At 58.7% G+C, this 23,561-nt stretch overlaps 2 protein-coding genes across 3 annotated transcripts in view; one reads left to right on the top strand and one right to left on the bottom strand.

Moving 5' to 3' along the window:
* Positions 1-15,088, top strand: part of ADAMTS7 (ADAM metallopeptidase with thrombospondin type 1 motif 7) — a 34,657-nt gene extending 19,569 nt beyond the window's left edge. For both annotated transcript variants that reach the window (XM_086848310.1, XM_086848309.1), the window contains exons 19-24: positions 1,509-3,587; positions 4,031-4,183; positions 4,974-5,147; positions 5,549-5,695; positions 6,796-6,955; positions 13,618-15,088. In XM_086848310.1, coding sequence (XP_086704436.1) covers positions 1,509-3,587; positions 4,031-4,183; positions 4,974-5,147; positions 5,549-5,695; positions 6,796-6,955; positions 13,618-13,781 — 2,877 coding nt within the window. In that variant the 3' untranslated portion in view covers positions 13,782-15,088. The remainder of the gene's footprint in view (positions 1-1,508; positions 3,588-4,030; positions 4,184-4,973; positions 5,148-5,548; positions 5,696-6,795; positions 6,956-13,617) is intronic.
* A 5,288-nt stretch (positions 15,089-20,376) lies between these two features.
* On the bottom strand, positions 20,377-23,473 carry CIAO2A (cytosolic iron-sulfur assembly component 2A). The gene is made up of 5 exons (XM_023933749.2): positions 22,902-23,473; positions 22,449-22,613; positions 21,901-21,950; positions 21,513-21,558; positions 20,377-20,816 (listed from the first exon to the last, which is right to left on the bottom strand). The coding sequence occupies exons 1-5, from the start codon at positions 23,311-23,313 to the stop codon at positions 20,719-20,721; spliced, it is 771 nt and encodes a 256-aa protein (XP_023789517.2). The 5' UTR covers positions 23,314-23,473; the 3' UTR covers positions 20,377-20,718.
* Between the last annotated feature and the right edge of the window lie 88 nt (positions 23,474-23,561).

Raw genomic sequence — 23,561 nt, 5'->3', positions numbered from 1 at the left:
GTACCCCAGAAGGACCCTGAAGCACCGCACATCCAGCCTGATGGACTTTCCAAAGAGGCTGATGCTGTCAGAAGGCTGGTTTGTCGTTCTCCAGCTCCCCCACGGGATGGCTGTGCCCTGGCAGGAGCACGTCCCGCCGTGCCAGCCTGCCCCGATGCCTCCTGCTCAAGGCTGAACCCTCCATCGAGCTCGGTGTGCTCCCACACGGGGCTCCTGGCAGCCCTCACTCCTTATCTGTGTCCCAGGGGCTCTCCTGATAACCCAGCCCTGGTAAATAACCTCCCTCCATCCCCCTGCCTGGAGTTATCTCCTGGATGGAGCTGGAGGCCTTGGCTGGGCACTTCCAGCTCGCTGGGAGCTGAGCTGTTTTCCCTGGCTGCTGTGCTGTCCCAGGGGAGGAGCAGCTCCCTGCAGCCTCTCTCAGGGCTTGGTGTGTGGCTGTTTGATTCCAGCTCCTGGAAATGCCTGCTGCTGTTACCAGAGAGCCCTGGAATGTGCTGGGGTGGAAGGGACCTTAAAGCTCATCCAGTTCCACCCCCTGCCATGGGCAGGGACACCTTTCACTAGTCTGGGTTGCTCCAAGCCCCAAATGCAGCAGAAAATTCTGCTCTTCTCCTTCCCAGCTTCTCTTGCACGGAGCCCTCTCAAAGAGCCCATTATGGGGGTGTGCTGTGTCCCCAACAACGCTCCTTCCTGACCTCTGCCCTTTCCCTACTGGGACAACACCCGTGTTGTTGTTCCCTGCTTCAAAGAGTGCTCTTGTAGAAGAAGAGATGCAATTCATGGCAATAGGTCACAGGAAAGACCTCTTAGATCATCCCAGCCCTGCCCTGCGCGGCGTCCATCTCCTGGGAAAGCTGTTTGTGCCTGGAGTGCAGGTCAGGGATCACCCTGAGCAAAGTGTCCCCAGTGCCAGCCCTGCTCGGGGCTGCTCTGCCGCGGGGACAGCCACAGAGGGAGGTTTGGGCAGAAATGCTGATTTCCAGGGTGGGCAGAACCTGCAGGCTGGCCCAGGGGCAGGGTGACACGGAGGGGACACCAGGAGCTGCCCAGGGTGACACGGGGGGGACACCAGGAGCTGCCCAGGGTGACACAGAGGGGACACCAGGAGCTGCCCAGGGTGACACGGGGGGGACACCAGGAGCTGCCCAGGGTGACACGGGGGGGACACCAGGAGCTGCCCCAAGGCAGGGTGACACAGGGGGGACAGCAGGAGCTGCCCAGGGTGACACAGAGGGGACACCAGGAGCTGCCCAGGGTGACACAGAGGGGACACCAGGAGCTGCCCAGGGTGACACAGAGGGGACACCAGGAGCTGCCCAGGGTGACACAGAGGGGACACCAGGAGCTGCCCCAAGGCAGGGTGACACGGAGGGGACACCAGGAGCTGCCCAGGGTGACACGGAGGGGACACCAGGAGCTGCCCAGGGTGACACGGAGGGGAGGGAGCAGCACTGGCACCACTCCCGGGCTGCCCCACAGACCTGTCCCTCTCTGTCCCTTGCCAGTGCTCGGTGACCTGCGGGAACGGGACCCAGAGCCGCCCTGTCCACTGCAGCAGCAGCACGGGGACCGCCTGTGACCCTGCCCAGCGACCCAGCCCGCACAGGGGCTGCTCCCTGCCGCAGTGCCACAGGACATGGGACAGTGCCAACGCAGACTGGTCTGGCAGCGGCTCCTCCAGCAGGGAGGTATTTAACGAAATCCATTACGTCCCCAGCAGCCGCATTCCTCAATTTAACCCCTTAATCCCGAGCATCCCCGGGTCCAGCGATGCCAATGTGATCACCGAGGAGGACTTCTCAGCCAGGAAAGGAAATGTCTTTGTTGACGATTTTTACTACGATTACAACTTTATCAACTTCCATGAGGATCTGTCTTACTATCCCTTCACGGAGAAGGAGAGCAAAGGCGAGGAGCCAAAGCCGGAGCAGGGCACGGAGGGGCCCTGGGAGCTGCCCACCGAGGGGCTGCTGACCCCCGAGCTGGGAGGAGAGAGCCGGGAGCCCCCCGGCACCGAGGAGAACGCTCCTGTGCATGAGCGAGAGCCACAGCCCGGCCACTCAGCCCCCAGGGACAGCCTGAGCGTGCTCCCCGAGGATGTGGGACCAGCCACCCCCAGATACAGCACCCCCGGCTTTCTGGGCGAGGAGGAGGAGGAGGAGGAGGAGGATGCGGTGCTCGTGCCCCGCTCTGAGCACCACCCGCCCACCCAGAGCTCTGCAAACCACGGCCGCCCACCCTGGGCTGAGCCCAGCTGGAGCAGCCTGCGGCGGGATGGTCCCCAGGGTCCGGAGGTGTCCCCTGGGCCAGGAGCTCCGGGCAGCACAGAGGGACATGGCCCAGCCGGGGCTGCGGGGAGCGGCCACCGGGACCCCGGGGAAGGGGCTGTGGCCACCAGCAGCGACAGCAGCGGTGCAGCCCCGCAGCCCACGGAGCGGCACGGCTGGGCAGGAGTGCCAGGGGGGACGCTGGACACGCAGTCCCGTGGGATGCAGGGGGCAGATCCTGCCTCGCCCACAGCGCTGGGCTGGGGGCTGGCAGGGAGTGCTGGCAGCCCCCACCCTGCCCTGAGTCCCCCTCCTGCTGCGGCTCCCGTGGGACACCAGCCGGGGCTACACGCCCCCGCAGCCCCCACCTCAGTGCCCTCGGTGGCCACAACAGCCCCTCCGGTGTCCTTGTCCCCTGCCACAGCCGAGCCACCCACCCAGCTCAGCTCCAGCGGCCTCACCCAGCAGGATGCTCTGGTGCCGGCCCTGCCCGCAGCCCCAGCTCATGGCCCGCCTGCCCACGCAGCAGGGTCACCCCTGGAATGGGGGACACAGGGGGTGTCCCAGCACCTGGAGCCGCCCCACACCGAGCTGACCTCCCGTGGGACCCTGCTCAGCGTCACTGCTGGGGCACCCTCACCATGGACACCCCCAGGGGACCCCTCACCATGGACACCCCCAGGGACATCACCAGGGGTCCCCTCACCATGGACACCTCCAGGGACACCCCCAGGGGACCCCTCACCATGGATACCCCCAGGGACATCACCGAGTGACCCCTCACCATGGACACCCCCAGGGACATCACTGAGGGACCCCTCACCATGGACACCCCCAGGGACATCACTGAGTGACTCCTCACCATGGACACCCCCAGGGACATCACTGAGTGACTCCTCACCATGGACACCCCCAGGGACATCACCGAGTGACCCCTCACCATGGACACCCCCAGGGACATCACTGAGTGACTCCTCACCATGGACACCCCCAGGGACATCACCAGGGGACCCCTCACCATGGACACCCCCAGGGACATCACCAGGGGACCCCTCACCATGGACACCCCCAGGGACATCACCGAGTGACCCCTCACCATGGACACCCCCAGGGACATCACCAGGGGACCCCTCACCATGGACACCCCCAGAGACATCTGCCTCTGGTGATGGGGGACACGAATTGTCCCAGGCCACCCCTTGGCCCCCCGCGCTGTGGGAGAAGGGGCTGGAGGAGGAGGAGGAGGCTCTGCTTCCACCATCGGCCACCGCAGCAGCCACTGCCAAGCCCAGCTGGGAGGTCGGGAACTGGAGTGAGGTACGTGTGGGTGCCATGAAAGGTGACACGGCCATGCGGATGTGAGACCTGTGCTGGCTGGCTCTGGGCTCCTGGCAGCAGTCAGTGACTGCGGTCATTAGTGCTAATTAAGAAACAAAAGCTAAAGGCAGCCCTAGGGTGCTGCCCCTTTTCCCCCTATGCTGTGGGCAGCCCTGGCCCTGAGAATCCTCCTGGGAGCCAACAGAGCAGGGAGAGGAAGGCTCAGTCCCACCCAGAGCAGAAACACTGGAATGGGCTATGGAGGAGCGCGTTCCTCCTCCTCCTCCTCCTCCTCCTCCCCTGGGCTGGGCGCTGCTCAGGGGGGAAGCTCCTCTCCCCACATCACCCCACAGCCCTGGTGCTGCAGGCAGGGGCTGTGTCCCCGGGGCTCCCTCGGTGGCCAGCCGCAGGTGGGGTGGCCGCAGCAGGTCCCTGTGTTGCAGTGCTCGGCCACATGCGGCGTGGGCGCGGTGTGGAGGCCGGTGCGCTGCAGCAGCGGTGCCGAGAGCGGCTGTGCCCCGGCCGACAGACCCGTTCCTGCCCGGAGGTGCTCCCTGAGACCCTGCTCGGCCTGGCGGGTGGGCAGCTGGAGCAAGGTAAGGGGTCCTGCGGGGAGGGAAGGTCCCCAAACCCGCGGGGAGGGAAAGGTCCCCAAACCCACGGGATGGAAAGGTCCCCAAACCCGCGGGGAGGGAAGGTCCCCAAACCCGCGGGGAGGGAAGGTCCCCAAAACCCGCGGGGATGGGAAGGTCCCCAAAACCCGCGGGACAAGGCGGCTGTGAGCTCACGCCTGCTCCTTGCCCCATGGCTCATGTAGGTAAAGGTTTGCACTTGCCACAGGGTTTAAATTACTCATCCCACAGTAATTTCATTTTTCCTGCTCTTGGGCTGTAAAACAGTCGGGAATTTGCAAAAGCTGAGCGAAGTGGTTTGATGCAGGGCCAGGTTGGCTGGGGCTGGACAGCCTGTTCTGGCGGGTGTCATCATCCCATGGCAGGGGCCTGGAGCAAGGTGCTTGCTCCTTGAGGTCCATCCCAAACCAGTCTGTGGCTTGTCAGTCTCTGGACAGTGTTGTGGCCCCTCTGCACTGCAGTGCCAGGGGATGTTGGGTGAATTCGGTGGGTTTGGTGGTGGGGAACAGCCCTCCCTGCTCTGGGTGGTCGCTGTTCCTTGGGATCATCACTTCTTTAAGGCATAAAGCCTGTTGTTGTTGCCGCTGGGAGCCCGCTGGTTCCAGGGGGGTGCTGGTGACAGACCAGCTGCACACACCGTGCTCTGGCTTGGCCTTCAGCAAGAGGGGAAGGGACGTGGTGTCAACCCAAAGTGGTCCCTGGGGCCGCTCGGGCCGTGCTGCCCTTCCCAGCGCGGTGCCGTGTCCATCCGCAGTGCTCCAGGAGCTGCGGCGGGGGCACCAAGGTGCGGGATGTTCACTGCATCGACACCCGGGACCGGCGGCTGCTGCGGCCCTTCCACTGCCGGGCTGCGCTGCCGCAGCCGCCGGCGCTGCTGCCGTGCCGGAGCGAGCCGTGCCTGGCCTGGTACACATCCTCCTGGAGAGAGGTACGGGCTGCCCGGGACAGCTCATCCCTGCCCTGCCACGGCAGGGACACCTCGCCCTGCCCCTGAGTGCTCCAAGCCCTGTCCAGCCTGGCCTGGGACGTTCCGGGGATCCAGGGACAGCCACTGGATGTCTGGAATTCCATCCCAGCTCCTCACCACCCTCCCAGGGAACAATTCCTGCCCAAGATCCCATCCAACCTCTGGAGCCATCCCCTGTGTCCTGTCCCTCCATCCCTTATCCCAAATCCCTCTCCAGCTCTCCTGGAGCCCCTCCAGGCCCTGCAAGGGGCTCTGAGCTCTCCCTGGAGCTTCTCCTGTCCAGGTGAGCCCCCCCAGCTGTGTCCGTGGCGGAGGGGCCGCAGCCCCCAGCCCCTGACGCCGCTCCCCGCTCTGTCCCGCAGTGCTCGGAGCCCTGCGGTGGCGGGGAGCAGGCACGCCTGGTGACATGCCCGGAGCCAGGGCGCTGCGAGGAGACATCGAGACCCAACAGCACCCGGCCCTGCAACAGCCAGCCCTGCACCACCTGGCTGGTGGGCTCCTGGGGACAGGTCAGGGGTCCTGAGGGGAGCGGGGGTCCCAGCCCTGCACAGGGTGGGAATGGGGATCCCAGCCCTGCACAGGATGGGAGTGGGGATCCCAGCCCTGCACAGGATGGGAATGGGGATCCCAGCCCTGCACAGGATGGGAATGGGGATCCCAGCCCTGCACAGGGTGGGAATGGGGATCCCAGCCCTGTCCCAGGATGGGAATGGGGATCCCAGCCCTGCACAGGATGGGAATGGGGGATCCCAGCCCTGCACAGGATGGGAATGGGGATCCCAGCCCTGTCCCAGGATGGGAATGGGGATCCCAGCCCTGTCCCAGGGTGGGAATGGGGATCCCAGCCCTGTCCCAGGGTGGGAATGGGGATCCCAGCCCTGTCCCAGGATGGGAATGGGGATCCCAGCCCTGTCCCAGGATGGGAATGGGGATCCCAGCCCTGCACAGGATGGGAATGGGGATCCCAGCCCTGCAGTGGGATGGGAATGGGGGATCCCAGCCCTGTCACAGGGTGGGAATGGGGATCCCAGCCCTGTCCCAGGATGGGAATGGGGATCCCAGCCCTGCATAGGGTGGGAATGGGGATCCCAGCCCTGTCCCAGGATGGGAATGGGGATCCCAACCCTGCACAGGATGGGAATGGGGATCCCAGCCCTGCACAGGATGGGAATGGGGATCCCAGCCCTGTCCCAGGATGGGAATGGGGGATCCCAGCCCTGTCCCAGGGTGGGAATGGGGATCCCAGCCCTGTCCCAGGATGGGAATGGGGATCCCAGCCCTGCACAGGATGGGAATGGGGATCCCAGCCCTGTCCCAGGGTGGGAATGGGGATCCCAGCCCTGTCCCAGGATGGGAATGGGGATCCCAGCCCTGCACAGGATGGGAATGGGGGATCCCAGCCCTGCACAGGATGGGAATGGGGATCCCAGCCCTGTCCCAGGATGGGAATGGGGGTCCCAGCCCTGCACAGGATGGGAATGGGGATCCCAGCCCTGCACAGGATGGGAATGGGGATCCCAGCCCTGCACAGGATGGGAATGGGGATCCCAGCCCTGCACAGGGTGGCACTGGGGGCTCTCCCCAGCCTGACCCCGCTCCCGCTGCGCAGTGCTCGGCTCCGTGCGGAGGGGGCATCCAGCGGCGGCAGGTGAAGTGCATCGACACCAGGACGGGGGTGGCCGAGGAGGACAGCAGCCTGTGTGACCACGAGCCCTGGCCAGACAGCACCCAGAAGTGCAACCCCCAGGACTGCGACAGCTCCGAGCCGGGTGAGCCAAGGCAAAGCCAGGCTGGGAAATGGGAAGGGTGCGGGGAGATGGAGCGGGCGTTTCATTCATGGGTTGTGTAAGGCCGACTCAACCTTACAATTAATTATCAATTGATAATTAAGTGGGAATGTCATAACTGTCTAGAAACGTCCAGAGCAGCCGTCCCTGAAGGGGCCAAGCAGGGTTTTGCTGGCACAGATGTGGGCTGAGATGTGCTTGGAGTGTCAGTGTCAGCACAGGGACACCCGAGGGACCCTGTGGGGTGAGGGGACCCCATCCAGGGGCAATGGGGAACTCAGGAAAAGGAAGGCAGAGGGCGATACCCAGTGCTGGAGCTCTCAGGAGGATGTTTAGTGGTTTAGTCCCAGAACACACAAGACTTGTGAGACAAGCTGGGCCCAGCACAAGGAAATAAAATAAAGGAGCAGTTCTCCAGCATCTTCAGCTGTGTCTGAGCAGGGAACCAGGGAGACAGCCCCATTTTAACCTGTTTGTCATTTACCTGCCCCAGCTGCAGCCACAGTGCTCAGCCACACCACGGGCACTCACTTGGCTTCTCCCTCCTCCACTCACAGAGACACATCCCCAGCACCAGGCAGTTCCCTGGCAGACAGAAATCTGGGGATGCAGAAATCACAGAGATCCATCCCCAGCACCAGGCAGTTCCCTGGCAGACAGAACTCTGGGGATGCAGAAATCACAGAGATCCATCCCCAGCACCAGGCAGTTCCCTGGCAGACAGAAATCTGGGGATGCAAGGGTTAACAGCACTTACAGAAAGGCAACATAATGAGGGATTAGATGTCACTGATATCAGCCTGTCAGTCACTTACCAGCTTTATCTTTTTTAATGTGTCTGTGCAAAAGCAAAGCTCTTTGGCTGCCCAGAAAGTGTTGCTGGACTTCCAGGAGGTTTGCTGGACAAAGGGAGGGCTGACAGGTGGGGCAGGGGGCAGCAGTAGCTGGTGCCTGGGGTGGGGGAGCCGGATCCATGGCTGCTCCACACATCCCTGAGCCCATTCCAGCCTTCCAGCTCCTTCTGTTTATCCCATGCCCAGTGTGTTCCTCCTGACACCTATTCCAGAGCAGGCAGGAGCACTGGCCTTGCCTGGCTGGGATTTGGGAACTGTTGGCCATCAGGATGTTTTTAGCCATGAATCTGCTCCTTTCTGGAGCATTTTCAGGGCCGTGGGGCACTCCAGCATTTAGGAAATGATGAGTCAGCCCTGCTCAAGACACGATGTGTGGTTTTGGTCAGGGGAAAATTTCCGTGCCAGGCTCGGTGATGAGAGCTATGGAGCCAAGGCTGGACCAGAATAACCACTGAGATGAGTAGGAAGCACACAAATAAATGGTAAAATCCTGGATCAAAAATGACATAAATGCTCTGGCTGCAGCCCAGGGCAGGAAACGCCTCTTGGAAATACAAATGTTTCCAGCCAAAGCATGAAGGGGAACAAAACTTTCACATGGCAGGAAATCCCAGATGTGTAAATGCGCAGTCAAAGGCTCCCAGAAAGACATAAATGTAACTCCAGCCCTTTCCTGTGCTTTAGGGGATCTTCAGTGCACAGGATGAGTTCAGGCTGGAGCAATCCATGTTTTTGTGGAGAGCCTCTCCCTCCTCTGGTGCGAGGTTCCCCAGTGCCAGCAGAACCGGGGCTGGGTCTGTCAGTGGTCATGTCCTCACTGGACACAAAAGTGCCAATAACCCCAGCAGGGTTTAAATGTTTCCAGCATTATCAGATGGAACAGATGAAGCACAAACATCTCACAGCAATCGGCTCCTCAATTAAAGGAGGTCGGGATTAATTAGAAGCAGAGTCCTGGTCTGTTGCCAGGTTATAAATTAATTGAAGATTCCACCAAGGTTATTTCTGAATGTTGTCCTACAGCTGCAGCCAGCTGTGAGTCCTCAGATGGCTCCTGGGAGCTGCAGAGCCGTGGGCATCTCCATGTGATGCTCCAGAGGCTGGGAACATTTCTCTGGGCATTGCTGAGGGTGTCTTGGAAAGGAGCTGAGCCCCAGGTCGGGATGAGGGCCTGGAGAAACCTGCAGCAGTTTATCCAGCAGATCAAACAGATTTAAAACAGAAAGGTGGGAGCTGCTGTGTGACTGGAGGAGGGAGCAGGGGTGGATGGAGCTGCTCACTCAGCTGGTCACTGCAGGCTGTGCTGGGCATGGCACGTCCTGCTGGCACTGACACCTCCCTGCCCAGGACAGAGCAGGGCTCTGCGTGCTCATCCTGGCCGTGCCATGGAATGAATCACTTCCCTCGTGCCCATTTCTCCAGATCTGATACCTGGGAGGTCTCTGAGCTCCCCAAATCTGCCCCAGGCAGGTGCCAGCCAGGTGAAGGGGCCAGTTCTGGGCTCCAACAGCAAACACAGCTGTTCCACAGGTGTCTCAGCTTGGAATTCCAAAGGGATGAGGTAAAGACTTCACTGGCTCAAGGACAAGTGTGTATGAAGTGGTGCAGCTCCTCTGGGAACGGGACAGAGCCCAGCTCTGTGTCCCAGGAGCAGCCAGCACAGGGGATGGTGCTGGGGGCTGTGGGGCCCCAGGAGTGAAGGCTCTGCTCACACTGGGTCAGTCCCAGACACCCCTGGCTCTCCCACTGCTCCCATTTCCCGGCTCGTTACCCGGGGCTGGCTGCATTTGGAGTCGCCACAAGATTAATTGGCAATTAAATGTGGTGCTCCTGCTTGCTCTGAGCGAGGAAATGAAATTGTTTGTGGTTCTGCAAGTCACAGAGTTCGTCCACAAGGGATCCATGTGGGAAATAATTGCAGCAAATGCCAATTTTCTCTGTCATTTGAGCGTGTCCCTATCCAAGTGGTGAGGTCAGGAGGTGCTGCTGAGTGAGGCATAGAGAGCAATTAATTAACTGCTAATTGACAACAGGAGTCAGTGGGAAAGGGATGCTCCGGAAAGGACGCCCTGTTTTGATAAAATGTGAGAGAAAGATGTTGCTTGCAGCAGGGCTGACCCCTGAAAACTCTGGGGTTTGTGGGTTTCTCCCAGTTTTCCCAGCTGTGGCTGTGTCAGGGCCAGCCTGTGCAGGCCAGGCTGGCAGCTGGGGATGCATCCCATCCCATCCCATCCCATCCCATCCCATCCCATCCCATCCCATCCCATCCCATCCCATCCCATCCCACTGATCCCATCCCATCCCATCCCACTGATCCCATCCCATCCCACTGATCACATCAATCCCATCCCATCCCATCCCATCCCATCCCATCCCATCCCATCCCATCCCATCCCATCCCATCCATCCCATCCCATCCCATGGATCCCATCCCATCCCATCCCATCCCATCCCACTGATCCCATCCCATCCCATCCCATCCCATCCCATCCCATCCCATGGATCCCATCCATCCCATCCCATCCCACTGATCCCATCCCATCCCATCCCATCCCATCCCATCCCATCCCATCCCATCCCATCCCATGGATCCCATCCCATCCCATCCCATCCCATCCCACTGATCCCATCCCATCCCATCCCATCCCATCCCATCCCATCCCATCCCATGGATCCCATCCCATCAATCCCACCCCACTGATCCCATCCCATCCCATCCCATCCCATCCCATCCCATCCCATCCCATCCCATCCCATCCCATCCCATCCCATCCATCCCATCCCATCCCATCCCATCCCATCCCATCCCATCCCATCCCATCCCATCCCATCCCATCCCATCCCATCCCATCCCATGGATCCCATCCCATGGATCCCATCCCATGGATCCCATCCCATCCCATCCCATCCCACTGATCCCATCCCATCCCATCCTGCTGACCAGAGGTCACAGGGAGGCACCTCAGCCCCAGAGCAGGACCCTGGGATAATTTTCTTGTTAAATTCAGCCCTGGCTCCGAGAGCATCCCGAGGGCCAGGGGTCAGCAGCCTAATTCCCTGGATTTGCTAGCTCAGCTCCGAGCTCAACCTTTCCTTGTTGTTACAAAACATGTTCCAGGAAGTTTATTTTTCCCAGGAATAAAAGTAAAAGCTTAGGTCTGGCTGGCAGAAGCTTAAATGAAATTTAAAGCGACTTCCACACCGACCTAAAAAAACAGCCCCAAAAAGTGGGGGTTTTCAGTCTCTGATGTGCTGGCTTAGCCTGGATTTTTAAAGCCCTGCTTTAAGCTATTTCTTCAGCCTGAGGTTTGGCATGGACTTACAGAACGTGGGTCCAAATGAAGTGCGAGGACTATATAAAAAATTGTTAATAGAAAGAAATAGCAGTAGAAGGATTAAATGAGAATTGGGTGGGTTCTGTAGGTCCCTCTCTGAAGAGCTGACAAATTAAGTGCTTATTACGGCTTCCCTTGCCCAAGACCGAATTCCAGGGAGGAATCCCAAGCCCAGCCAAGCTTTTCAGAGCTGAGCCTGACCCCACAGACATGCACCCTGAGACTGCAGCAGGATCTGGGAAAGGGATGGGAACTCAACCCCTCAGCAGCTCCCATTGGCTTCAGCGGGGAGCGTTGGGAAAGCGCTCTCAGGCGTGGGGTGGGACTGTGGGGGTGTCCTGTGCGGGGCCAGGGCTTGGGCTGGATGATCCCTGTGGGTCCCTTCCCATGGATATTCTGTGATCCATGAGGTCATTTGGCTTTGGAGCCCTGGGGTCTCCAAAGGTCAGCAGAGCCTCCAGCCAAGGGTGGTGTCTCTTCTCCCCCCTGCCTGATCCCATCCCTGCTGTGTTCCCCAGGATCCCATCCTCTGTGGGTGAGGAGGGGTTCAGGAGCCCCAGGCAGGGTGTGCTCACTGCTGCCTGGGCTTGGGGCAGGGACAGGAATTTCCTGACGGGCCCAGGGCGCTGACCCGCTGGAAAGGGATCAGGAAAGAGCTGAACCATCGCTCCAAGCCTGGAAAGCGGCCTCCCAGTGTGAGCTTCACAGCTCTTTCCAAGCAAGGCAGGAGGCAGCTTGGTTGTGATCCACAAATAACTTTCTAGGAAGCTGAGAGAGCTAAAAATACTGAGGGGCTGTGCAGGGTCTGCCCAGGAGAGCATTCCCCAGCAGTGCCCAGGACATTCCCATGGGCATCCAGGCTGAGTCCTGCTCTCATGGGACACCCCAGAGGTGTTTCAGGGCCCTGCTGAGCCATCCCTGTCCTGCAGCACATGGGAATACCAGGCTGGGCAGAGATTTCTCACCTGCTCTGCTCCCCCAGCAGGGAAAAGGCACTGCTGCTGTCCCAGGGGGCTGGAGCGAGCCCCCCGCCTGCAGGAGTGATGTGAAGCTGGGATCCCCTCCACCCCTCTCTGAATTTATCTCCCACTGATAAATTGCTTTTCTGGGGGCACAGGGACACTCTGGCCAGGCACAAGGAGCTGCAGCTCGGGAGGCAGGGAGGGAACTCCTCAACAGAAACAGAAAATGAAGTTTAGAGCAGTGTAGTGACCTCCTCACCGCTGGGCTTGGGGCTGGGGCTGAGACTGAAATCCCAACCGGGGGAAAAGTCTCTGCTCTGCATCTGCAGCGGGTCGGAATTCCCATGGGAATGGGGGCAGCAGCTGTTCCCTGGGCACAGCCTGTGCTCCCAGAGGGGATAGGCCGAGGGGCAGTGGTCAGTGAGAGCTCCCTGGGGACCCTTCCCCTGCACAGGAGTGTCCTGAGAAAGACAAAAGCCCCTTCGCCTGCCCCTTTCTGTCTCTGCACGGCCCTGGTGGAGGGTGCCCGGGACAAGCAACGGGGGATTGGCCCCAGAGTGCATCAGCTCTGCCCTTTTCCAGAGAAAAGCTGTCATGTATTTTAATTCCTTGTACAGGAGGTAAAACTGGAATCTCAGAACCACAGACTTTAAGCTTAGGCTCGTTTTGGAGTTGATGCAGTTTAAGTGAGGCTTACAGCGCTGGGTGAGGAGCTGCAGGGCTCAGGGGGTCGTGCCTTGCTCTGAGATAAGGTAGAGAAGGAGGAAACCAAAAATTCAAAGAAACCAGCTGGGTGTCCATATGAAGCAGGTGTGTTTGGTGGTGGCTCTGTGCTGCTGGGCCCAGCTGGGGCCTGGGAGAGCCTGGGCTGCCACGGGAGCAGCCTTCCCAAACAAAGCCCATCCTCAGAGCAGCACCAGAGTTGTTTTGAGGGCTGCAGGACACCTGCAGGAAGTGAACCAGATGATGCAGGTTCTCAAAATAACCAGAACAATTCAAAGAAAAAGGAATTCTGGCCTTTCCGCCGCTCTGCTGGCACCGGGGGGGCTGGGGACTGGCAGGATGGGAGCAGGCTGTGCCCTGCACCTCGGCTCTGTTCCTGGAGCCCTGGGGAGACGTTCTGGAGCTGCTGGCAGCAGCTCAGGTGTTAATGGAGCCCTGGGGAGACGTTCTGGAGCTGCTGGCAGCAGCTCAGGTGTTAATGGAGCCCTGGGGAGACGTTCTGGAGCTGCTGGCAGCAGCTCAGGTGTTAATGGAGCCCTGGGGAGACGTTCTGGAGCTGCTGGCAGCAGCACAGGTGCAGTTTCTGCCAGGATGGGAAGCACGGTGGGTGCCTCTGTCCGTGCCCCTCCAGGCGGTGCCAGCTCCCACAGAGTCCTGGGATGGTTTGGGATGGAAGGGCCCCGAAGGATCCTCTCCTCCCACGTTGTCACATCAGACACCCGACGGCCCTGGTGGCACTGACGGCCTCCTGTGCTCTGCCTCCCCTCCAGGTGCGCCCTGCGAGCGCGACCGCCTGAGCTTCGCCTTCTGCCGGAGCCTGCGGCTGCTGGGCCGGTGCCAGCTGCCCACCGTGCGCGCCCAGTGCTGCCACAGCTGCCACCAGCACGGGCTGCTGCCACCCGCCCGCGGTCACCAGCGGCTCTCCCGGAGGTGACAGCGCTGGCCCAGCCCGGGGCTCCTCCGGGCTCCCAGGCCCTGCTGCTCTCTCACGGTGCTCAACCACCAGCGGGGCTGGGCTGCGGCTCCCCCTGCTCCCCACGCACTGCTGGGGTCACACAGGGGAAAGGGGAGCTGGAAGCAGCAAGAATTCGGGGGAGAGCTCCCAGAAACGCTTATGGTGCTATCATTCGACATGTGCAGCCTCTCGGAGGTGTTGGCTGGCCAGCACAAACCTTGATTTTATTATTGTTTTTGTATTTCTGAGGTGAGCATCCAGCATTCCACCGGCTCTGCTGACCCTTTGGGGTAGGGATTTTTGGGGTGGTTTTTTTTATCCTTGAAGGGACTTGAAGCTGGCAACCCATTCCTGCCATTTTCATTAAAATGTTTACGCACTGAAGCTGAATAGATTTAATTGAAGAAGTGGAGACAGGGCAGAGGAATAAAGTTTCAGCTTCAGCTGGGGGCGTGCAGGGCTCCTACCCTTTCTCCCCACTGCTGTGTCCCCCTGGAGCAGAGGGCACCACAGGGATGCCGAGGTTTGGAGGCCAGCAGCTGATTCCCTTGGGTGTATTTGGGCAGGAGAGGGAAGCTGTGGCACATCCCCTCCCTGCTGGGCAGCCAAGCGCTCAGCCCCTGCATTTCTGGATGTGTAGCACTGTAATGCTTGGTTAAGGTGTTTTTCTGTGCCCCTAAAGGCTGAACCCTTTTTTTTTTTTTCCCCTGATATCTAGATTCTCCTCTGTTAAGGTTAGCTGATTTTTAACTAGAATATCCAATTTACTCGGAGGCACAGCCCCTGCTGCCGGCTCCCGGGGCGGTGTGGGAATGAATCCCTGCCCGTCTCAGGGCGGGTTTGCTGGCAGGTTGCTCTCTGGAGGAGGGCAGGAGTGTTTAGGTAGGAATTCCTCTCCCTATTCAGGCTGTGGAGGATGCCCCAAACCTGGGGGACCTTGAAGGGCAATGCTGCCTGTGCTGGGCAGTCAGGCTGGAGCCCATCCCGGGCTGCAGAGCTCCAGGTGCATCCAGGGCTGTCAGGAGCAGCTCTCAGTCCAAGGGGGAAATTCCTGTGTGTGATTTGTATGGAAAACACAAGCCATGACTTCACCATTTGTGCTTTATTCCGTTCCAAGCTGGTGTCGAGTTTTTATGGTCCAAGAAGCCGTGTCCAGTCCTGGTTTCCTTGTCCCCAGCACCATCTGTCCCCCAGCCTGTCTCCCTCCCAGGGCTGCAAAGGGCCAGCCCTGGTGCTGGGCTCTCCCGGCTCACGAGTGTGTTAAATTAAACAGTTACTGAAGGAAACAGGTGGCTTTCACATTTTCTCTTCCCCGTGGGGAATGCTGAAGGTTTTCAGTTAATTGGAGATGGTTCAGGCGCTGGCAGCAGGAAGGAGCGATCAGTTTGCACACGAAAATCATTCACAGCTGCCGTTTGCAACTGGGATTTGTTGATTAAAACATGAGCCGGGTTGATGGGGTAAATCAGTTCTGCAAATCAATTTATTTGTGGCACAGGATCCGGTGAGCCTCTCCTGCAGGGCCTTTCCATGTGCAGGGAAAGCACGGCTGAGGGCACGGGATAATCCCTCCTGTGGGACACCAGGCTGTCCCTGGCCACATAACAAGCCAGGCCTCCCACCAGCACAGAAACTGCTTCATCAGGGACAGTAAAACACATCTGGCTTAAATATCTGCAGTGTTTTCTTGCAGTGAGACACCTCCAGTCAGTGTCTCTGCAGAGAGGCTCTTCACAAGGGCCTGGCGTGACAGCAGAAGGGGGAATGGCTTCCCACTGACGGGGCAGGGCTGGATGGGACACAGAAATGGCTTTTTTCTTCTTCTAAAGATGCTGTTATTGTCCCAGCACAAGCAGGATGTTATTCAGACAGAGCTGCTGCAGCGGGGCGAAAGGAGGAAAGGGCTCAGGGATCAAAAGATGCTTGAAATAGGATCATGGAATGGTTTGGGTGGGAAGGGACCTTGAAGGGACCTTAAAGCCCATCCAGTGGCAGGGGGTGGGACTGGATGGGCCTTAAGGTCCCTTCCCACCCAAACCATTCCATGATCTCCTGGAGGACTCTCTGAGAGGGCCTTTTGGCTTCAGATCAGCAGTCAGAGCTCTGTGCCTGCCTCGGTCACTGCCAGAGATTTCCATGCTGGAGACAGGAAGGAAGAGGAGCTCCTTGGGAAGCAGCAGCTGCTGCTGGAGGAGTTTGTTTGTGTCTGGGATCCTCCTGGCAGAGCACCTGTGGTGTTCCAGCTCCCAGCCCTCAGCAGGGGCCTCTGTCCAGCCCAGGTGGCCTCAGCTGGGGGGTTTTAATTCCCAGGGAGCCAAAGGTCATGGCTCCTTCATCAGCTGCACGGGGAGGGGCACGGATCCAACCTGGGCAGGCAGCGGCACCAGGAACAGCTCAGCTCCCACCTGTCCCTAACAACAGGAAAGGGATTTACTTCTTCTTGTTCTTAAAAGCTCCTGGTGCTGCTCAGAAAGGGCTCACGGGGTCCCCACAGCACAGAGGGGCAGGACAGCAAGGGAAGGATTTGAGAAATGTCACTGCTTTATCTTTCTGTTTGGATTTTAATTGGCAGCTGATCCCTGCCAGCTGCTCCGGTGGGGAACGGCCTTCACCCACCCCCTGCAGCCGGCCACTGCCCCGGCAGCGCATCCCGGGATGGTCCCGGGAACATTCCCGGTGAAAAGGGATGGGAAGGGAAGGGAAGGGAAGGGAAGGGAAGGGAAGGGAAGGGAAGGGAAGGGAAGGGAAGGGAAGGGAAGGGAAGGGAAGGGAAGGGAAGGGAAGGGAAGGGAAGGGAAGGGAAGGGAAGGGAAGGGAAGGGAAGGGAAGGGAAGGGAAGGGAAGGGAAGGGAAGGGAAGGGAAGGGAAGGGAAGGGAAGGGAAGGGAAGGGAAGGTTTGGGAAGGTTTGGGAAGGGAAGGTTTGGGAAGGGAAGGTTTGGGAAGGGAAGGTTTGGGAAGGGAAGGTTTGGGAAGGGAAGGGAAGGGAAGGGAAGGGAAGGGAAGGGAAGGGAAGGGAAGGGAAGGGAAGGGAAGGGAAGGGAAGGGAAGGGAAGGGAAGGGAAGGGAAGGGAAGGGAAGGGAAGGGAAGGGAAGGTTTGGGAAGGGAAGGTTTGGGAAGGTTTGGGAAGGTTTGGGAAGGTTTGGGAAGGGAAGGGAAGGGAAGGGAAGGGAAGGGAAGGGAAGGGAAGGGAAGGGAAGGGAAGGGAAGGGAAGGGAGCTCATCCCGAGACTGCGGGGGGATGTTCCCGGTGGGAAGTAAAGCTCAGAAACGGGAGGGAGGGAGGGAAAGGAGCTGCCGCAGCCGCTAGCAAGGGGCGGTGTGTTTGCTCACCCGGAGCAACCATTCGCTTGGGAAATTCAACAAAGCTGCTCCACATGTGCTGTAGGAGGGCAGAGCTGCCCCCAGCCACAGCCCCTGCCCTGAGCTCAGCCGGGTGTAAACATTCAGAAACATCTACCTGCTAGAAACAGCTCTGTATTGAGTGCTCCGCTGCCAGCTGCCGTGAGTAACAGTGGATAAAACCCCGAGTAAAGTGTGAGTAAACACGGGCCCGGCGGGGCAGGGGAGCAGCCCCGTCCCGCTTCCTCTGCGTTCCTCCAGCCTGGAGATCTGGGATGGAAACGTGATTTCCGAGCTGGGAACGGCTGCAGGAGATGCAGGGGCTGCAGGAGATGCAGGGGCCGCAGGAGATGCAGGGGCCGCAGGAGATGCAGGGCCTGCAGGAGATCCAGGGGCCGCTGGAGATGCAGGGGCCGCAGGAGATGCAGGGGCCGCAGGAGATGCAGGGGCTGCAGGAGATGCAGGGGCCGCAGGAGATGCAGGGCCTGCAGGAGATCCAGGGGCCGCTGGAGATGCAGGGGCTGCAGGGGCTGCAGGAGATGCAGGGGCTGCAGGAGATGCAGGGGCCGCAGGAGATGCAGGGCCTGCAGGAGATGAGATCCCTTGGCTGCAGGAGATGCAGGGGCCGCAGGAGATGCAGGGGCTGCAGGAGATCCCTTGGCTTGTTGGGGCTCGGGCAGAGGGGCAGGGGACGGTGCTGGCTCTGCCTGGGGGGAGCAGAGCGGGGAATGGTCTGGGGTGAGGCAGGAGCTAAAGCTGGGCTCGGGATACTCCCGGGATACTCTCAGGATGCTCTCAGGATGCTCCCGGGATGCTCTCAGGATGTTCTCAGGATGCTCCCGGGATACTCTCGGGATGCTCTCAGGATGTTCTCAGGATGCTCCCGGGATACTCTCGGGATGCTCTCAGGATGCTCCCGGGATACTCTCGGGATGCTCTCAGGATGCTCCCGGGATGCTCTCAGGATGCTCCCGGGATGCTCTCAGGATGCTCCCGGGATGTCCCGGGATGTTCTCGGGTTGCTCCCGGGATACTCTCGGGATGCTCCCGGGATACTCTCAGGATGCTCCCGGGATGCTCCCGGGATACTCTCAGGATGCTCCCAGGATGCTCTCGGGATGCTCTCGGGATGCTCCCGGGATGCTCTCGGGATGCTCTCGGGATGCTCTCGGGATGCTCTCGGGATGCTCCCAGGATGCTCTCAGGATGCTCCCGGGATGCTCTCAGGATGCTCCCGGGATGCTCCCGGGATGCTCCCGGGATGCTCCCGGGATGCTCCCGGGATGCTCCCGGGATGCTCCCGGAGCCCGGCCGAGGAGGCTCCTCTCGGCACGGCAGTGCTGTGGGTTGCTGGTGCCCTCTGCAGTTGTCCCTCCCAGCTGTAAACGCAAAGGATTCATAATCCGAAGGAACAATTTTAGGAGTTTTTGGTCCAGGCGAGGGCGGTGGCCCGCGGGTGTCTTCCCGGGTTTGGAGGAGCACCCCGTGCACCCCCAGCAGCTCAAGTGCTGCCCGTGGCACCCCTGGTCCCTGTCCCTGTCCCTGTCCCTGTCCCTGCTGCTCCCCAGCTGCTCCTCTGTCACCCCCAGTGTCCCCACAGGCCGATAGCACCAAAGCCTCTGCCCAGCCCGGGCTGTGGATGGACACAGAGCCCAGGGCCAGTTAAAATGGGAATATTGGGAAGTGCAGCAGATCCTGGGGAGTCACCTCCCAGTGCCCCAGCCCACGAGCCACTGCCCGAGGAAATGGGAATATTCCTGGTTTCAGAGGCCTGGTTTTGGGACCTGGCCCATTTTCCCAAATTGTTGCTCCAGAGAAGAACTTTCAACCTCTGTGCCCCAGCACAAAGCCCTCAGGGCGGTGCAGGAGCAAGGAGAGGACTCTGCTGTCACCAGAGCATCCCGTTCCCTGTGCTGCCAGCTTTGCTCAGAGCTGGGGATGCAGCTGTGGTGGTGCCACCGAGCTGAGCAGGGGCAGTGGGCACAGAGAGCCCTCGGGTTAGCCCTTCACGCTATCTCGTGGCCCCAGGATGCACAGAACCTCCTTGCTGGCACAGATAGCTGCGTTCTGAAAACAAAACATCAACCCTGCTGCTGAAGGGAAAAAAAACCCCAAATTCCAGGAAAGAAGCCAACAGATAACAACAGCTCAGGCTTCCTGGAGCATTTGGCTCATCCCTGCAGGAGTTCCCTGCCTGGACCCCTTCCCACACTGGGGTGGGACACAGGACGTGTCCCCTGGGCTGGCACATTTGTCCATGGGGGTACAAAGGAGCTGGAAATTTAACTGAAATTTATTTGAAGCTGAGTAACTGAAGTTGGAAAGTGTTTTTTTCACACCTGTAGAAAAAGGAGGATTGTTCTCCTCCTTCTTCCCCCTCTCTAATTAATTTTTTTCAGCTAATTTGGCGCTTGAGGGGAGGGGCCTTGCTGTGCCATGGAGCAGTTCAGTGGTTTACCAAGGGGAATATTCGTTCCCCTGTTTGTAATGCTGAGTCCATTCCATCCTTCCATGCCCTCAGGGAACCTTTATGGGGATTATTAAAATAGCCACAAATCCCTGAAATCCCAGCAGATGTTTGCACTGCCCTGCAAGGATCCCTCACCATGGAAGCAGCCCTGCAGGGAGGAGCAGCTCCCTACACCCCTGAGGAGCCACTGCAGCAGATGCTGAACGCCTGCCCTGGGAGGAGCAGCTGGGAGGGCACTGCCTGCTCCCAGGGAAAGGTAAATCCAGGCTCAGAGCCAGAGCTGCACTGGAAACCTGGGAGTGTCTCCAGGGAGAAAGGCAGGGCAGCTGGAGGTGTGAGGGATGCTCCAGGTAGGATCAGGGAGGGAGCAGTGACAGGAACAGGACAGAGGGAGCCAGCAGGAGCAGGAGCTGTGGGATGCTCTCACCTCCCACCCTGCAGAAAAGTCAGAAGGAAAAGCAGGATCGAGTTCTCTTCCATAGGGAAACTTCACCTTCAGGGTGGTTATAAAGCAAAGCTTCCAGAATCAGAAATGTGTAACATTAACAGGGAAAAGAGCACAAGGATTTAGCAGGAATTGTGTCTCAGAAGAAATTTCCTTGTTCTAGTCCACTCCCTCAGCTCCAAATTATTTTTCTGAATTAATTTCAGCTTTAATGTTTTTTGACACTGAAGAAGCTGAATGAAATTAATTTCTCTGACAGAAATCTAAACTTAATCCATCAGAAATAAACAAAACAAATTCAGGACCCAGAAAGCAGCATTTCAGTACAAGAATCTGTTTTATTTTTACAGTGCAGTGATGGAAACAATGTAGAAATTTAACTTGCAAAACTGAATTTATATCACAACGTCTCTCAGAAGGCAATGTGGATGTGTTGCTTTGAATCACAAAATATTCCTCTGGACACCAAAAATTACAAACTTCCAGCACTATACACTGGCCTTTCTTTAGAGACCGATTCCTCATAATTTAAATCTATCTTATAAACGATTTCTCTTTAAAAAAACACATAGAAGATAAAAACTCAAGTATTAAGCTCAAGGCCTTGATTATTATTATTTTCCTCAGCTTGCAGCAGGGCTGTCCCCAGGGACAGGCTCCCTAGTCGGGCTCAGTCACGCACTGCTCCACGATCTCCCGCAGGTTCGGGTTCTCCATCGCCGCCGCCACCCTCTCCTTGTCATTGATCTGTTTATTGACTGCAAAACAGCCAGCACGGGGGGTCAGGAGCTCCAGGGACACCCGAGGGTGCCCAGGAGAAAAGGACAGGACGAGGAGGGTCACTGGGAAACGGGGAACGAGGCAAACACAAGCTCAGACACAACACAGCCATGGGAAATGGTCATTTCTGTCACTGCTGTAGGTCAGGGGAAGGATGTAAGGTGTTCCTGTGGTGTGTCCCAAAATCAAGACTGAAACTGAGGAGCAATTAGCAGCCCAGGTTCTCCAGGTTCAGTTTGCAGCTCTTTAACCAAAATATCCCATTTTTGGCAGAGGCTGGAGGCTCAAGCCCAGGGCACTGCTGGGACTGCAGGGCTGCTGGGGGCAGTGCCTGGCTCAGAACATCCACGTCCTGCGAGCCTCACTGCAGAAACTGCCTGAGAAACATCAGCTTTTGGTGTCAGGCTTTCAGGACAGTGAGATGAACTGGTGAGGCAGCTCCTCATGTCAATGATCCTTTTGTTACAAACACACCACCTGCCAGAACTGAGGGGCTTTTGTTCTACAACCAAACCTGCAACAAGCAGCTGGTCACAGAGCCACCACAGCCTGGGGGACACCTTGATGCCACCTGGTTCTCAAGCTTTCACAGGGGATTAATTTCTGGGAAGGCAGGGGAGGAGAGGACAGAGCACAAAGAGGCTGAAGCAGCAGCATGCACAGGCTCTACTCACTGTCCTCCTCCGTGGAATGTGTGCCCTCAGAAATGTAGATTTCCAGCTAGGGGAGAGATCAGCAGCGTTAGGAGCAGCAAGCAGTGGAAAACATTCCTTCCTGGGAGGGAACCACAGCCCCCTGCACACCCAGGGCCTGTCACCCCTGCTGCCACGCCAGGGGACTGCTGGCCACAGCTCCCCTTAGAGCTCAGCTGGGAGCGTGGAGCCAGCAGCTGTGAACACAAAACAACCACCCAAAACTCAACTGCAGAAACACTCAGGTAATGAAGGTATTCTTTAAATTATCTTGGTCAAGTCTCTAAAGGTCTGTGGATCACTGTGCTTAATTTAGGGAGGTTGCCATTCATTCATGGAATTTAAAATAGGCTTCAAACAGGAACTTTACCTTGTGTCTAAAAGGCAAACATCTCTGAAGTTTTATTCTTAAACAGAGGCCTGTTAAAACAGAACACAAAAGAGATTTTCCTGTAAAATTCAAGGTCTGGGGTGCATTTCCATGTCTAACAACCAGTGTAACTAACAATGTCCTTTTGTATTCTGAGCAGCACGAGCCACGGAGGGAAAGGGAACAAGCAGAAAGTTGTCATTCTGTGGTTGTTTTAAATTTAAGAGCTGTTAAATTGTCATTTAATAAAATTAATGAAGTAACTTGGAGAATACAAAGAAGGAATTCTGTACCACTTCCCAGCAGAGTTTTGAGAGGTTCTCTTTGAAGGGATTCCCTAACACGACACAAACAGATGGGTGTCCCCATTTCTCTGGATTTGGGGTTTTTTTCTCTTGGTTTGGTTTGGGTTTTGGTTTGGTTGCACTGGTGGCTGGGTTCTCAAGATGCAATTCCTGGTCCAGCCAGCACAGCCAGGCAAGACTGACTGAGACAAGCTGGAGTTAGCCGTGTGCTCCTGGTTTCTGGATTATCTAAAGGACCCTCACCGATGAGAGTGGCCAGGGAGCAGTGAGGTACTGTCGGTGTAAACCTGATGATGACCAGATACTCATCCTCCCCTATCTCCTGCACTTCCACGCAGCTTTCCGTCACCACTTCCAGTTCTTCCAAAGTGTTGGGCTTCTCCGGGTCCCGGATAGTCCGGATTATATCTGAGGCACGAGACAAGCCAGCAGCAATAAGGAATCTCCCCGCATTCCATAAAAAGGCATTTTCGTGAGCAGCCCCCTCCCAGCACTGCTGGCGTTCCACTCTGGAAGCCACAACAAAGGAGCCCAATGAGCCAAACGCGGCCCTTTCCCCCTGCCCGGCCCCTCGGGGCCCCCTCACGGCTCCGAGCCCCTCAGGACCCGCCGCGCTTCCTCCCCTCAGGCCCCCAAGGGCAAACCGGGACCATCCCCGGGGCTCCCCCCGCGGCCCTCGCGCCCCCCGGCAGTCACCGTAGACCTCCATGGCCCTGTCGTGCTCCATGGCGCGGCTCGGGGGCGCATGGCGGGCGCTACTGCCGGAGCTCCGCCACACCCGGCCCAGAGCCTGCGACAGCAGCGCCAGCACCAGCGCCATGGCCGCGCTCCGCCATCGGCCCGCGGGCCGCGGCACTTCCGCGTGGGGCGGGGCAGCGCGCTGGCCAATGGCCGCGAGAGGCGCGGCCAAGGAGAACCAATGGGCGGGGAGGTGTGGGGAGACCACGCCCATGTTCGGGGCGTGGCCTCGCTGTCCGCGCTGGGAGCCGCGTGCGGGGTGGGGACACGGAGAGGGACCCGGGACAGGCGGAGAGACCCTCGAGACAGGGACAGGGACCCCGGGATAGGCAGAGAGATCCCTGGCAGAGGGAGGAACCCCCTGGGACATGGAGAGACCCCTCGAGGCACGGAGAGACACGAAGAGCGATCCCGGGACACAGGATGGGAACACACAGCGACCCCAGGACACAGAGTGGGGACACAGAGCGATCCCGGGACACAGGATGGGAACACAGAGGGATTCCCCGGGACAGCCCCGGCCCCAGAGTGGGGACACAGAAATGACAGAGATAATTCTACTTAAAGAGAATTCTGCTTAAAGACTGGTGCGGCGGGGACTACGGCTCCCAGCGTGCA

Source organism: Cyanistes caeruleus, chromosome 13, assembly GCF_971803275.1.
Source record: "Cyanistes caeruleus chromosome 13, bCyaCae1.hap1.1, whole genome shotgun sequence".
In the NCBI taxonomy this organism is placed as follows: Eukaryota; Metazoa; Chordata; class Aves; order Passeriformes; family Paridae; genus Cyanistes; species Cyanistes caeruleus.
Note: the sequence above shows the minus strand (reverse complement) of the source record. Positions and strands in the feature narration are given on the sequence as shown.